The 16,162-nt window shown below is 36.7% G+C and overlaps 1 protein-coding gene across 1 annotated transcript; it reads right to left on the minus strand.

The window, feature by feature from the left end:
* Positions 1-11,471: 11,471 nt before the first annotated feature.
* LOC107887648 (uncharacterized) lies at positions 11,472-14,320 on the minus strand. The gene is made up of 6 exons (XM_016811892.2): positions 14,159-14,320; positions 13,983-14,063; positions 13,484-13,867; positions 13,189-13,380; positions 11,927-13,086; positions 11,472-11,601 (listed from the first exon to the last, which is right to left on the minus strand). The coding sequence occupies exons 1-6, from the start codon at positions 14,318-14,320 to the stop codon at positions 11,472-11,474; spliced, it is 2,109 nt and encodes a 702-aa protein (XP_016667381.2).
* Positions 14,321-16,162: the final 1,842 nt, after the last annotated feature.

Here is a 16,162-nt window from a genome sequence, read left to right on the forward strand (position 1 = left end):
AATTTTTTTTAATCTATAATCTATATATATATGACGTTTTTAGTAGAACTTTTCAAAGATGTGACAATTTTAATTAATTTCATATTCGTATAATATCAATTTAATTAATAGTTAATTAATATTACATGGTTATTATTACATAATAATTACCGGTCAGTTCCATCCTAACCAAAACTAAAATTGAGACCCAACTAATCACAATTCAGCCACTAAGATTTTCGAACTTTCTTGACGGAGCCCGATTGTCGAAACCATTTTTTGAAAAACGGGGTCGACTTGATTTTAAAAATGAATACGAATAAAAATGGGAGTCGCCACCAATCTTTTTTTTTGAGGTGAGATCGGCTCACCTCAAATTAATCATTTTAATAAAAATTTAAATTTACTAAAATGATAATTTTTGGTCTACGAAAATCAGAAAATGGGTTCGGGAGTCAGTTATGCACGAGGAAGTATTAGCACCCTCGATATGTCCAAAATTGGTACCTAATTGATTAGTCGATATCTTAGTGTTGAAATTGAAGATTCGAAAAGAATTGAAAATATGATCCTTCCTTTTTTTTTATATATAAAAAAAAGGCTTAAATAAATTGAAACAAGCATTAAAGGCTTTCTCACCTCGAGTTGTTAAAATATCACATCCCGTAAGTTAGGACACGACATTCAAACCCTAAAAAATAAGCTCGCCTTCTATTTGAAGTCTTGTGCGTTTTGATTTAAAAGGGTATTCGATTATTTAGATCTAACGAGAAAATTGAAACCCCGTAAGTTAAGGCACGACTCTCTCGAATTTCCAAGCATCGAATATTGCCTTTATTTTATTTAAAAATCATGCATTCTGAAATTTGAAATGATATTTGGCTATTTAGATCCATCGAGAAAGATTGAAGCCCCGTAAATTAGGGCACTGCTTTCCTGAGTTTCTAAACGCGAAACTTTGCTTTCATTTGAGAACTTTTGAATAATGACAAGTGTGATAATTAAGTGAAACGTATTTTTTATTTAAAAGATGGTTCGGACAAAAATGTCATGCTAATGAATAACAAAAACTTACGTACACTAGCAAGAGAAAACAATTCACGATAATCACATGTCATGTCAACATTTAACAATAATATAGGCAATCAAGAGGAAGAATAAGAGAAAGGATTGTATGAAACAGAGACGCCACGTCAACTGTATCAATTTCCAATAGTTTTATGCCACATCAGTATTCTTATCCTAAATTTTAGGATTTTATCCTGAATTTTAGTATTTTAATTTGGATATGATTTTTTTCAGGATAAAATCCTGAAATTCAGGATAAGAGTACTGATGTGGCATAAAACTATTAGAAATGGATATAGATGACGTGACATCACTGTTTCATACAATCCTTTCCCGAAGAATAATAACATAAAATAGCTAATTGCACAAAAAATACAATGACAACGATAAGGCTAACCAAAAGATAACAAACATGACATAATTTTAAAATAATGCATAATTAAATAAAAGTTTAAATAAAAGGATTGAATAGAAGAATAAAATAAAAATAAAAATATATGAAAATTTTTAGATGAATAATAAAACAATAAAAAAATGACAAGTTTTAAAATGGACAAAATATGCATATATATATATAACAGTATAAAATAAATAACATATATTTAAAATAAATAATATACGAAAACCCTAGATCAATAATAAAACAATTTAAAAGTAAAAGGGTACAACAAATTTTGAATTAATATTTAAAAAGGGTAAAAACTTAAATATGTATATATATTAGATAATATATGATAAAATAATATATAATAAAACCCAGTAATGTAAGTAATAAAAAGGAGCGAAATGATTTAGAATAAATACTATATAAAATATTAAAATAAATAAATAAATAATAAAATAAAAAGGTCAAAAAACCAAATTACTAAGGACCAAATCAGAACAAAAATAAAATTCAGGGCAAAAAACGTACAGGAATAAGCGCATAAGGACCAGATTAAAACACACGCCACAAAAAAAGGACTAATTGAGAAATTATACCCTATCATCAAAACGACGTCGTTCTCATGTCCTACCTTCAAAAGGTCAAAGGACCAAATTGAACCAAAATAAAACAAAAGAGTCCAAATTAAAAGAAAATAAAATAAAGGAAATTGAATGAGATTGAATAGAAATAGAAATGAGGAAGGAATAAGTGTACAAATTTCCCATTAATGGAAAACACGCGGATCCTCTTCAGGTCGGGTCACGCACGCAGGTCCTATTCCCAAAAGGTGCCATTTTGGCCACTGAAATTTTGGCTCCAAACGGTGTCGTATAGATCCAGTATAAAGCCGAAATTTTGATGAAAAAAAACATTTTGTGCTAGGTTTTTAAAAAAACAAGAGGACTATCCTCTGTTTCTCTCTGGGTGTGGTCTTGGGGTTTAGAGAATACAGCGGCCGACCAGCATTGCTGACGGCGGTGACCACCGCAGATGGTAGTCGGAGGGATGCTCGAAGCCTAAACTAGGTCCCCCTTTCGCGTAGAAGGAGATTTAGGGCCACGAAAACCCCTAAACAAAACCTAAAACCTCTAAAACAATCGTAGAACCATCGACCCTTAACTTCCTTCGTCGTTGCCTTAACCGGATCCCTAAGGATCCGTCAATTTTTGGACCAGAGAAGCAGATGCCAAAGAAATCGACGCTGAGATACGAGTAAAACTTCCCTTTTTCTTTTTATATATCTTTGCGGTAGATTTTAAAATAAAATAAAGAAAATAGAAACATAAAATGAACAAATGAACCACCTTTAAAAATGAATTCGATTTCTCTATATTCGATTGCTATTTCGTGTGCGCGTAACCCGTTACAGGTGATTCTCTTTGGGCTTTTATAGCCGAAAGCAAAAATAAAGAAAAGTAAAAAATACAAAAATCTGCTCATTTTTTGCCTCTGTTTTGCTGTGTTTTCGTCTGCAACTTCAGGGAGATGAGATCTGTTATCTTCAGTCTGCTCCACTACAACTTTAGGGATATAAGACTTGTGGCTTCAATCTGCTCCCCTACTATCTTGGGAAGATAAGATTCGCTGTCTTTGATCTGCTCCACTACTACTTAGGGAGATAGGATCTACAATCTTCAGCCTGCTCCACTCTTGCTCAAGGAGACAAGGCTAGTGGCTTAAATCTGCTTCCCTACTACCTTGGGAAGATAAGATTTGTCATTCTCGATCGGCTCTATTGCTACCTCATGGAGATAAGATCTACAATCTTCAGCCTACTCCACTGCTGCTTAGGGAGATAGGATGGTGACTTGAATTTGCTCCCTTGCCCCTTTAGGGAGATAAATTCGTCATCTTCAGTTTGCTCCATTGCTACCTCATGGAGATAAGATCTACAATCTTCAGCTTGCTCCACTGCTGCTCAGAGATACAAGGCTAGTGGCTTAAATTTGCTCCCTTGCTATCTTAGGGAGATAAGATTCGCCATCTTCGATTTGCTTCATTCCTACCTCATGGAGATAAGATCTGTGAATTCACTGATGTTGCTACACCGTCCTTTGGGGACATGATCTACAGAATCAGTTTCATGTATCTATGCTTATGCCAAATGATTAGGATGCTATGATCAAACTGAATCAAGTGCTTCCTAACTAGATACGTTATGAATGATATTTGCATCAATGCAGAATGTCATTTTTGAAAGTGATCCCTTTTTAATGCTTAGGTTGTCATCACTCGTTGTTCATCAAAGTTCTATCATTGATGTGCTACCGTATCTTCTTGTTTAGCCAGTGTCTTTAACAGAAAATATGAAGAAATAGTCACAAATTGTGTGACATCCCTAGTTTGACCCTAATCGGTAAGTGGTTTCGAGACCACAAAACCGAGTCACACAAATAATTGATTGTTATATTTCATGTCTATTTTATGTTACAATTTATGTGTGAAATTTTGATGCTTTGATTTTGTCAATTGAATGCGAATTTAATCAAAAGGGCTTATGTGAGAAACATTGAAAATGTGTTGGTTAATTTTTAAAATGGCCAAATTGTTGCATGGATTAAATATGGAGACTTGCATGTCAAAGTCCCCATTTTTCATGATAATGGCCGACCATGATGGTTTTAGGTGAGAAAATATGTATTTTATTTGTTGTAATGATGGCTAATAAATGATATTATATACATTTTGTTAAAGAATTAAATAAAGACTTATAAAATATGAAATAAAGTTTTTATAATGGAAAAAAAAAGGGGATGAAAACAAAGTTTTATCCATTCTTTCTCTCAATAGCCGATTCTTAGGATCAAAGAAGAACAAAAGGGGGCCCTTAGACATATGGCAATTATATTAGCAAAATTGGAGGTATGTTTGGCTTAATTTCTTGATAATTTTGGTAAAGTTGATTTGTTAAATAGATTTTGAAGTTAGCCCATGCATTTATTTTTGAATTTAAGAAGAATGATACATTCGACTATGCTTTGATGTGCTTGGATTGTTGTTCATTGAGTAAGTGATTGAGGAATGATTAGAAGAATTTGAATGCTAAACTAGTTGATTTGTTTATAATGTCCGATTATGATCATTTATAGAGATGTGAATGAATTGTTGTTATGTGAATAAATATTTATTTGATGATATATATATGTATTCGGCAATGGGATAAAATGTGTATTAAGGTAAGTTTCATGGTGATTATGCTTGAGATGTTGGGTTAATATTCGGCATTGAGTAATGTGGGGTAAGGTGATTAATCGGCTATGAAATTAGCTAAATTGAATAGGTATGTTTAATGATATGCTTAGTGTAATGTATAATCTTATAACTCGGTTTGGTATTGAGATAAAGGTTAGATGTATGATTGGATTTTGGTATGTGTTAAATTGGTTAATCAAAGATTTAATATGACGAAATGTTAATGAATAACATAATTGGTTTGCACCTTAAATAGTTGAAATAAAGCTTGCTGATTATGATTAAATGTTTAAATTGTAATGGTCATATATAGGTATATATATATATATGCCTTATGTATGTACCATGTACACATAAGGACATTCGGCAATATGATTAAATTCATGTATAAGAAAGCATGATAAATTAAGTGACTCTTTGCTTGTGAATGTGAATTAGATATAAATTAAATAAGCATGAAATCGAGTCATGGCATGTTTTATTAAATATGATACATATTGAAATCTATTGTTTTAGATATAGATTAAATGATATGTGATTGCCAAATGTGATTGTTAAGTGAATAATATTAGTTAAGTACTTAAGCAAATCTATTGTTTTACTTAAGCTTAAGAGCAAAGAGGATCAAAGTCGGATAGGGGAAAAGAGAAAGTAAACGAATAGCCGTGGATATCTAGTCGTCGACCACTTTCGAGGTAAGTTTTAAGTGATTAAACGTTGAGTAAATTCAATCATAATAGGACATAATGAGTTGATTTAATAAGATATGATGTGGCCATGATATGTTTTAAACTCAAATGGTAAGTTCATAAGTGTTTGGACTTGGAAATTTAAGAGCAAATTGTAATAATTTGCTTAGGACAGCAGCAGTAACGTGATTTTAGAAAATCATCATAAATTGTTGGTGTGGAATTATAGGCTGAATAAAATATGTAATCAAAGCTTAATTAGTCTAGTTTCTTATAAAAGAAACTGTGTAAGCAAAGGAATTTCCTATAAAGAGATATTTAAAGTTGTGTGAGACAGTGTTAGAATGACTCCGAAATCCCCTGTTCTGTTTTTAGAAAATCATTATAATTTGTACAAAAACGTTTATAAGATAAAATTTATATGCTTAGACTCCTTAATGAGTCTAGTTTCAAATTAAATCAAATAGAACATATTTTGAATTCTGTACAATGAGGAATTTGATTCGTATTGAAGAGTGGTCAGATTAGTCAAACAGTGAAACAGGGGAAACTTTAAGAAAAATCTGGTATTGATTGGCCAAACCTAAAATTCTGAAAATTTTATGGATGGAATATATATGAGTCTATTTTCAGGTAAAATTAACAGAAATTGATTTGGAGTTTTGTAGCTCCAGTTATAAATAATTTAATGACTGTTGCTCAGGAAAACAGCTTGTAGTGAATATGTGATTTTGTTGTAAACATTGATGAAACTATTTGAGTTGCTTATAAGCTATTGCTGAAATTGATGTACAAGATAAATATATATGTGTGGTAAAGCCGAATGGCTAGTGTGAAATATGTATGAGATATGTATATGTGGTAAAGCCGAATGGCTAACATGAAATATGTATGAGATATATATATGTGGTAAATCCGAATGGCTAATGTGAAATATGTATGAGATATGTATATGTGGTAAAGCCAAATGGCTAATGTGAAATATGTATGAGATGTGTATATATTGTGGCCGAATGACCAAATGTGAAAGGTGTGTATTATTAGATATTTGATGAGGCAAATGAATTACAAATATGACAGTCGATGTGAATGTTGTAACATGTGATTAAATGTACATGAAACTTGGAAATATATTCCGAGTAAGACCCGATGACTACGTGTGGAGATTTTTTCCGGGTAAGACCCGATGACTACGTGTGGGGATTATTCGAGCTAAAGGTCTCGCTGAAGATTCGAGTAATGCATAAGATTATACGACTTCACAGTAACAATTGGTAATAAATACGTTCAATGCGTTAAGTTGATCAGGTATGTATTTTGAGATTATATTTAAGCTTGATTTGGATTAAATCACAAGGTTGTTATGTGATGCATATATGAGTAAAGCAATAAGACTATTCTATGATTATTGTGCATTTGGTCAATGTGAAAAGTTAGGTGAAAATATGTAATGTACCTATGTTTATAAGAGATCACTATCAAGTGAGAATTTATCTGCTTATTGTGTATTACGTAATTGTGTATATTCGGCCAAAAAGGGTAGTATACCTAGAAAGAGGTTATATGAGAATTCGTAAGATCGACTTTTAATTTGGTTGGTCAGGTATGTGATAAATACTTGTACATGTTAGACCCATCAAAATTAAATCATGATTGTAAAATGAAAAGCAAATATGAAAATGCCATATGAATATGTGAGTATTCGGTTATGGAGAAATACTATAGGATATTGGGAGATATACATTTTGATTTGTCTGATGAGGATAACTATAGATATGAAATGAAATGTTATATGTGAATCAAATAAACAAATTGGTTATATTTGAGTTCACTGGTTTTAAATTGCTTAAGACTTACTAAGCTTACAAAAGCTTACTCTGTTGTTATGTTTCTCTGTTTTATATATTGTTGATTCTGGCCTTTTTGCTCGGGGATCGTCAGCAACTTGTCACACTATCACTATCCACTGTTTGGTACTGCTATGTTTTGGATTATCTTATGGCATGTATAGAATAGACTAGTAGTGGGAGGATATTTTGGTTAATGTATATAAGCCATGCGAATATGACATCTTTTGAATGTTTACTTTTATAAGTTTTTAAATTTTATCCCTGGTTGTGTCTAGCAATTATCCAATTGAATGATCTTTACTTCAAGAAAATGTTCAAAATTTTACTGATCTGGCATGAGTTACAAGTCCGGTAATGCCCCTTACCTATTCCGGCGACGGTTACGGGATAGGGGTGTTACAAATTGGACTATTCTTTTTTCAATATTTCCAAATTTTGAATCTGGTTAGTTCTAACTAGTAGTCCTGTTTCAGGTCCTTGTACTATTTAGAGACCTTCTAGAGTAATATGCATAACTTCTTTTATGTGAATATTATAAGTCCCAAAATCATGGTTTCAACAAAAAATGCTCGAAAAAGATTATCATAATCGACAAAATGGAATTTTATTGAGAGCAAAACTCAAAGTGAATAAATTAAACAAGATAGCAAATTTGCTAAGGTACAAAATGAATAAGATGAGAAAAAAAGTGCCCTAGATATCGCAGCACGAGCTTCTTTATTCAAACTTCTCAGAGACCATTTCGAGCTAGATATGTGTTCAGGAGATCCCGAGTATTTTGTTGATGCCCCAAGATGTACTGTTCTTCCCTCTTGTTAATTTGAGAGGACAAGACTACCACATGCCTCATATTCAAGCTTTGAGCCGCCCGTTTTTGGGTTTTCAACCCAAAAACCCCTTTGGTCTCAAAGCGCCCTTTGTGGGTTTTCGTCTTGGCCTCCCTCTTTAGGTGAAGTACTTCTTGACAGAATCCGAATTCACAGGATTGGGAAAATTTTTACCATCCATCTCGGCCAAAAACAATGCTCCTCCGGAAAAGGCTTTCTTCACCACATAAGGTTCTTTCCAGTTTAGCATCCATTTCCCTCTGAAATCTTTTTGTATGGGAAGGATCTTTTCTAAACCAGGCCCCCCTCATAGAATTCTCTAGGGCAAACCTTTTTATCATAGGCTCGCATCATCCGCTTTTGGTACATCTGTCCATGAAGGATAGCCCTTAGCCTCTTTTCTTCAATCAAGTTCAACTGATCATATCTAGATTGGATCCATTCTGTTTCATCTAACTTTACCTCCGACAAAACTTGGAGAGAGGGAATCTTGACTTTGATAGGCAAAACTGTTTCCATTCCATAGACCAAAGAGAAAGGCATTGCCCTGGTAGAGGTCCTGACATACGTTCGATAAGCAAAGAGGGAAAATGATAACTTCTCATGCCAATCTTTATAAGTCTCAACCCTTTTCCCCATGATCTTTTTAATGTTTTTATTAGCTGCCTCCACTGCACCATTCATTTTCGGGTGATACAGTGACGAGTTGTGGTTTTTGATCTTGAATTGACTGCAGACCTCTGCTATTGTGCTATAGTTCAAGTTCAATGCATTGTCAGATATGATCATCTCTGGTATTCCATATCGACATATGATCTCCTTCTTCAGGAATTTGCTTACTGTCGTCTTTGTAACATTGGTATATAAAGCGGCTTCTACCCACTTGGTAAAGTAGTCGATAACCACAAAGATGAATCGATGTCCATTGGAAGCTTTTAGCGATATTGGCCCAATCACATCCATGCCCCACATAGAGAAAGGCCATGGGGAAGTCATGACATGCAAAGGTGAAAGAGGCACATGAATTTTGTCTCCATAGATTTGGCATTTATGACATCTCTTGGTATAATTGATACAATCTCCTTCCATGGTGGACCAATAGTACCTGAATCTCATAATTTTCTTGGCCATCGTGAAGCCATTAGCGTGTGTCCAACAGACACCCTCATGGACTTCTTTTAAGATTTTCTTAGCCTCTGTAGCGTCTATACATCTCAATAGCACTTGATCCTTTCTTCTTTTTATAGGATCTCCCTGTCCAAGATATAGTCAATGGCCACTCTTCTCAACGTCCTTTTATCATTCTCGGTTGCCTAGTCCGGGTACTCACGATTCCTCACATATTGCAATATATCGTGATACCAAGGGCGATCGTCTTTTTCTTCATCTTCTTCAATATTGTAACAGTGAGTCGGAGTTTCATAAATGCTCACCTGGATGGGTTTGACATCTTTTTGTTTGTTTAGCTTAATCATGGAAGCTAAGGTAGCCAAAGCATCAACCATCTGATTTTCGCCCCGTGGAAGGTAGCAGAAGGTGATGTCATCAAACTATTTAATCAATTCAAGGACCAGTTTTTGATAATCGATCAACTTGGGATCTTTTATCTCCTATTCTCCTTTGAGTTGATAGATCACTAGCAGAATCTCCATACACCTCTATCACTTTAATCTTACGTTCTATGGCTACACGGATACCCTTGATACACGCTTCATATTCTGCCATGTTATTTGTGCAATCAAAATCCAATTTACTAGTAAATGGATAATGATCTCCGTTTGGATATACCAAGACTTCTTCGATTCCATTACCCACGGCATTTGAGACTCCATTGAAGTTTAGTTTCCAGGGAAGTTCTTCTGGGGGACCTTCTTCAGTGGTTGTGACACACATCAGGTCCTCGTTCGGGAAATCAAAGTTCAAGGGCTCGTAATCTTCCAAAGCTCTACTGGCCAGAAAATCTGCTATTGCACTCACTTTTACTGCTTTTTGGTTCACATAGACTATGTCGAATTCAGAGAGTAGAATTTGCCATTGGGCCATCCTTCCATTCAAATCCGTTGACTCCATCATGTACTTCAAAGGGTCCAGTTTTGAGATGAGCCAAGTAGTGTGATACAACATATATTGCCTCAACCTTCGAGTTGTCCAAACTAGGGCACAACACAACTTTTCTATTGGCGGATACCTTATTTCACATTCAGTGAACTTTTTACTAAGATAGTAAATAACTCTTTCTTTCCTTCCTGATTCATCATGCTGGCCAAGCACGCATCCTATAGAATTCTCAATTACTGCCAAATACAGTATCAATGGCTTATCTGGGTTAGGCGGCGTCAGCATCGGAGCATAGGATAAGTACTACTTGACATTGTCGAAAGTCCTTTGGCATTCTTCATCCCATACACCTGGGTTGTGTTTCTTAAGGAGGCGAAAAATGGGGTCACATTTCTCGGTTAGTTGTGAAACGAATCGAGCGATATAATTTAATCTTCCTACAAAAACTCGAACTTTTTTCTGAGTACACGGTGGCGATAGCTCTTGTATAGCTTTAACTTTTTCTGGGTCGATCTCAATCCCTTTCTCACTAACCACGAATCCTAGCAGCTTTTCGGACCTAGCTCCGAAAGTACACTTTGCTGGATTGAGCTTTAGTTGGAATTTTCTCAACCTTAAGAACAATTTCCTTAGGGATTGTACGTGCTCCTTCTCTGTTCAGGACTTTGCGATCATATCGTCGACATAAACTTTGATTTATTTATGTATCATATCGTGGAACAAGGTTACCATGGCCCTTTGATATGTTGCCCTCGCATTTTTCAGTTCGAATGGCATCACCTTGTAGCAAAATGTGCCCCACATGGTTACAAATGTGGTCTTCTCCATGTCTTCAGGATGCATTTTGATCTAGTTGTATCCGGAGAAACCGTCCATGAAGGAGAACAGTGAGTGCCCTGTCGTGTTGTCTACTAGGGAGTCAATATGAGGCAATGGGAAATTATCTTTCGGGCTGGCTTTATTCAAATCTCTGTAGTCTACACACATTCGTACTTTTCCATCTTTTTAGGGACGGGGACGATGTTGGCTACCCATTCTGAATATTTTACCACCTTTAGAAATCTGGCGTCAAACTGCTTTCTAACCTCTTCTTTTATTTTTAATAAGACATCAGGCCTCATCCTTCAGATTTTTTGCTGAACTGGCTTACACTCTTCCTTTATGGGGAGTCGATGCACCACGATATAAGTGTTCAACCCAGGCATATCTTAGTATGACCATGCGAAGACATCTTTGAATTCTTGAAGTAATTCGATAAGGTCTCACTTCATTTCCATGGTTATACAAGTTTCGATCTTCACCTCTTGTTCCTCTCCTAGGCTCATAATTTCTACAGACTCTTTGTAAGGTAGGATTTGCTTCTTATCTTGCTCTACCATCCTTAACAAATAGGAGATAGGTTACAGCCTCGGTCATCTTCGAAATCCTGAGAATCTTCCATACACATATCTCGCTCCAAAGGAGACTCTGAGTCATTAGCAGTGTCGCTCATATCATTGATATCTGGAGACCTATTATGAGGATGACGGAAGATACAAAGAACCAGAAGAATTTAAGAATACTTATCTGTATGGTATGATCATGAATGAAGAACAAAAGAATATTTGGAAGAATGTCCAAAGGACCAAAATAATTTGAGAGCAATTATTTGTATAGTATGATTATGAGTGAAATGGAAAGAATAAAAGAATATCTGCTCAAAATGATGATAAATGTGCATTTCATTGAAATAACATTTTTGAACATAAGCCTATTTCACAAAAGATCCTTATTACTCCTAGGCCTAGAGCAATAAGTGTGTTTTGGACATTACTATGAGTTAGCCTTAAAAACTACAGGAACTCTTCCGTAGTCCAGTTGTCCAAAACACTTCCAGGTGCGTAGGGACAAATGCCCGACAAATTTCCTTCTCCAGCTTCCTCTTCAGATATTGCGTTGATGCTTAAATTTCTCAATATTTCTTCCATGGTTTCTATGCCCTGCTCGGGATGAATGACTCCTCCGGATACAAAAGTTTTCGATATATGGGGGAATATCATTGGCTCCCATTTGATTTCCTCCCCATTCAACCGTGCTCTCCGTCTTTCTTGTTTCTTTTCCAGCTCCTTTTTCCTTTGTCTCGCATCCGGCTTAAATCTTAAGCCCAAGCGGTCTTTTTTGACCTTCAATATTGGCGTTTCAACCATTCCTTGAAGGTGTCTCCTAAGTCTTCTTCCGAATAGAGCTCTTTTTCCAACAGTTAATTGCAAGCCCATTCTTGTAGTCTTGGATATCTTGGGGATTGGGATCCTGCTCCCTTCGGTAATGAATATCACATTTACAAATTCCAAATACCGAAATGAACATTCAATCGCTTCATCGTTTGCCTCTAGGTACGGCGCGTCACTGGTTACTGCTGCGATGATATCCTCTTCAACATTTATCGTCACTAGCCAGCCTTTGGTTACCAATTTCAACTTTTGGTGTAACGACGATGGTACTGCCCCTGCTGCATGTATCAAGGGCCTCCCCAATAAGCAGTTGTATGAAGGCTTAATATTCATCACTAGAAAATCCACATCGTATGTGTTTGGACTGATCAAAAGAGGTATTTCAATTCTGCCCAATACCCTTCTCTCTGTGCCACCAAATGCCCTCACTATGTTCTGGCATGCTTTCATGTGAGAGCTGTCTACAGGAAATCTGTTTAGCGTGGATAATGGTAGGACGTTCAAGGCCGATCCATTGTCAATCAGTACCCCTGGTAGCGTATACCCCTTACAACGTGTGGTAATGTGTAAAGCTTTAGTCGACCCCATGCCACCGGGTGGTACTTCATCATCATTGAAGAAAATAAAGTTATCGGCACTTATGTTGCTAACCAAACGATCTAGCTTGTTGACGGAGATATCATTAGTGACATATGTTTTATTTAAAACATTCATTAGCGCGCTGTGATGTACCTCCGAACTTAGGAGTAAGGCCAGCACCGAGGTACGAGCTGGTTGTTTACGTAGCTACTCCACAACACTGTATTCACTGTGCTTTAAAAATTTTAAAAATTCCTTAGCCTTCTCTTCGTTGACCGGCTCGTTAACAAGAAGTTCAGGTTTGGTTACTTTTTTCTTCTTCTGTTCGACCACTATGGCTTTTCCTTTTGCTGGTTTCACTTTGTCGCTTACTGAATCGTAGTGTCTCCCGCTACGCGTATAGGAGTCTACATCTTGGCCCTCTTTTAAAGTGTTAGCCAGGTTCTCTTTTCCCGGGATCATCACGTTACAATCGTAATTCCATGGGACCCTCTTGCTGTCCTTATAAGGGAAGACTGCAGGTCTTTGATTAGGAATTTTGGTGGCATTTGTACTCCCACTTCATTATTTTTGGGTCGTGGTATGATAACCACGGGTAGCTAACTTTTTGGATCTGTGCTGTCGATTCTCCTTTTGATGCACATATATTTCCCTCTTCGGGGTTTTTGGCTTCTTCATAAAACTCCATTTCTTTATTGTTCATCATGTTTTGTACTAGAGCCTTGAACTTCATGCACTCTTGGATTTCATGCCCTACTTCATCATGGAACTCACAGTAGTTCCTCTTTTCTTCAGACTCTTCTCCCGAATCCATTACGATCAATCCTCTCTTGACCATCTCTTTCCATACATGTCTCAATGGGGTTCTGACTTCTACAACATCATATTTGACCTTCTTGCTCCCGCCTTCGTTTATCCCGTTTACCCCTTGATTAGTATGATTGGGGAGCGGGTTTCCTCCTACATTGGGCGCAGATGGGTCGTCAAACTTTACAATCCCAATTTTAATAAAATTTTCAACTAATTTCTCGAACGCGGTGTAGTTTTCGATTGAATGACCGGTGATTCTCGCGTGATATTCGCATTGGGCATTTGCGTCGTACCACTTGGGAAACGGGGGTTGCAATGGCTTCAAGTAGAAAGGGGACACTACATGTGCGTTGAATAGGTTCTGGTACAGCTCCCTATACATCATAGGTATAGGTGTGAATTGTAGCCTTTCTGTGTTCGCCCTCGTATTGGATTCTTATCTTACGGTGCTCTGTTGGTTGGCAATTACCGTCTTCGGTTGGTTTACAGTGAGTGATTTGGAATGACCTTTGCTATATTTGCTCGTATTGTTCACTTCGTTATCTCTTTTCCTAGGGGCCGATCTCTTGGTACTTTCCCTTGCTTCTATTTTGTCGCTCTTCACAGCATTCTCAATCATTTCACCAGTCATCACTATGTCTGAGAAGCTTTTGGTGGCGCTCCCCAACATATGAGTGATAAATGGAGCCTTTAAGGTATTGATGAATAACATAGTGGTCTCTTTTTCTAGGAGGGGTGGCTGGACTTGTATAGCGACCTCCCTCTACCTTTGGGCGTATTATCGAAAGCTCTCATTCGGTCTCTTTTCCATATTCTGCAAGGTGATCCTATATGGGGTCATATCCGTTACATGACTATACTGTTTCATAAAGGCTTGAGCTAGGCCCTTCCATGAGTAGATCTTAGTATGGCTCAATTGGTTGTACCATTTGGACGTCGCCCCTACTAGACTGTCCTAGAAGTAGTGAATCAATAGCTGGTAGTTGTTGATGTACCCAGCCATTCGCCTACAAAACATGGTAATATGAGCCTCAGGGCAGCTAGCTCGTTGTACTTCACAAATTCTAGAGTTTTGAACTTGGAGGAAAGCACCAGGTCCGGAACCAAGCTCAAATCCTTAACATCGAACCCACAGTGAGTTAGTGCTTTCCATTTCTTTGAACTTCTCCTCTAACCATTTGCATCGGTCTTCTAATTCTTTCAAGAGCCCCACTTTCGCTCTTTCAGCTTCTACCATGTTATCCAAATCAGGGACTATAGGATTAACAGGGTTATCCCCTAAATTAGAGCCTGAGCCTGTTTGATAGTTGTTTGGCATCGAGGTATCAGTTTGAAATTGTTGGGGCCTGATTGTAACGGGTAACCTTCGCGTGTGCATTTCGGGTCGCATTCGAGCATTTTTCAGGGTGAAACCAGGGGGTAAAGAGGATCTTTAGTAAAGGATGGCCTTTGCGTGTGCATCTCGTGTTGCGTTTGAGCATTTGTCGGGGTGAAACCAGAAGGATAGGGAGGGTATTCATTGTCATTCCCAGTATTGACCGTAGGGCCTTTTCTTATGTTTGGCCTACTAGTCAGTAGTTGGGATAACCGATCCATCATATCCCTTTGGGACTCTAGCATTTTGTCTTTCATATCTTGTTGGACCTTCGCTAGTTTCTCTTGTATTTGCATTTGTAACTATTCTTGCATTTCCTTTTGCATCTGTTCTAATCTTTCTAATCTCTGATCCATTGCTTTGGTTTTGCGACGGGTATTGTAGTGGTATTCGGTTGGTTGATTCTTGTTGGTTTCCAGATTAACTGAAATAATTTCGTTTAATTAGGGCCCTTTTTATAAAACTTAATGCATATGATGAAATACAAATGAATGAAATGAAATGCAAAAGATGCGTTGATTCTGATTCAATTTCATTAGAATAACTTTACTAGAAGAAAAATTTCTTTACGTAGAGCGGATGATTACGTATACGACTTTACCCTAATGCCCAAAGCCTTAAATTTTTTAAGGAGCCAAGCCAAGTTTCGGCCTCGATCTGATTCTGACTCGTACTTTAAGCTTAATACATTAGCCTAAACTGCCAAGTTTTGCAAATGATCGGCTACCTCCCGAACTTGAGCTACAGCCTCGCCCATGACATAATCTCTATTTCAGATCTGATCTTGAGAGCGGAGAAGTTGTTCTTTGTAATGTTCATTGTTTGCCTCAAGGAGTTTCACTCGAATTTTGCTATCTTGTAGTGTAGTATCAAGTTTCCCTATTTCCTCTTTTAACTCCCCGATCTTGCTAAGACTGGTCTTTAACTCAATTCCGGAGTTACGACTATAATGATGATGCAGTGATTTTTCTAATTCGGCCACCCGAGCTCATAACCTCTCTTTTTACTCTGGCTTTCCAACAAACTCTTTTTCAAAGCGTCTTCCCGCACACGAACATCTTGAAACTTCTTCTCCCAATGATCGGCTCTAGTCTTTTC

The sequence above is a fragment of the Gossypium hirsutum genome, chromosome A03 (assembly GCF_007990345.1).
Source record: "Gossypium hirsutum isolate 1008001.06 chromosome A03, Gossypium_hirsutum_v2.1, whole genome shotgun sequence".
Lineage (NCBI taxonomy): Eukaryota > Viridiplantae > Streptophyta > Magnoliopsida > Malvales > Malvaceae > Gossypium > Gossypium hirsutum.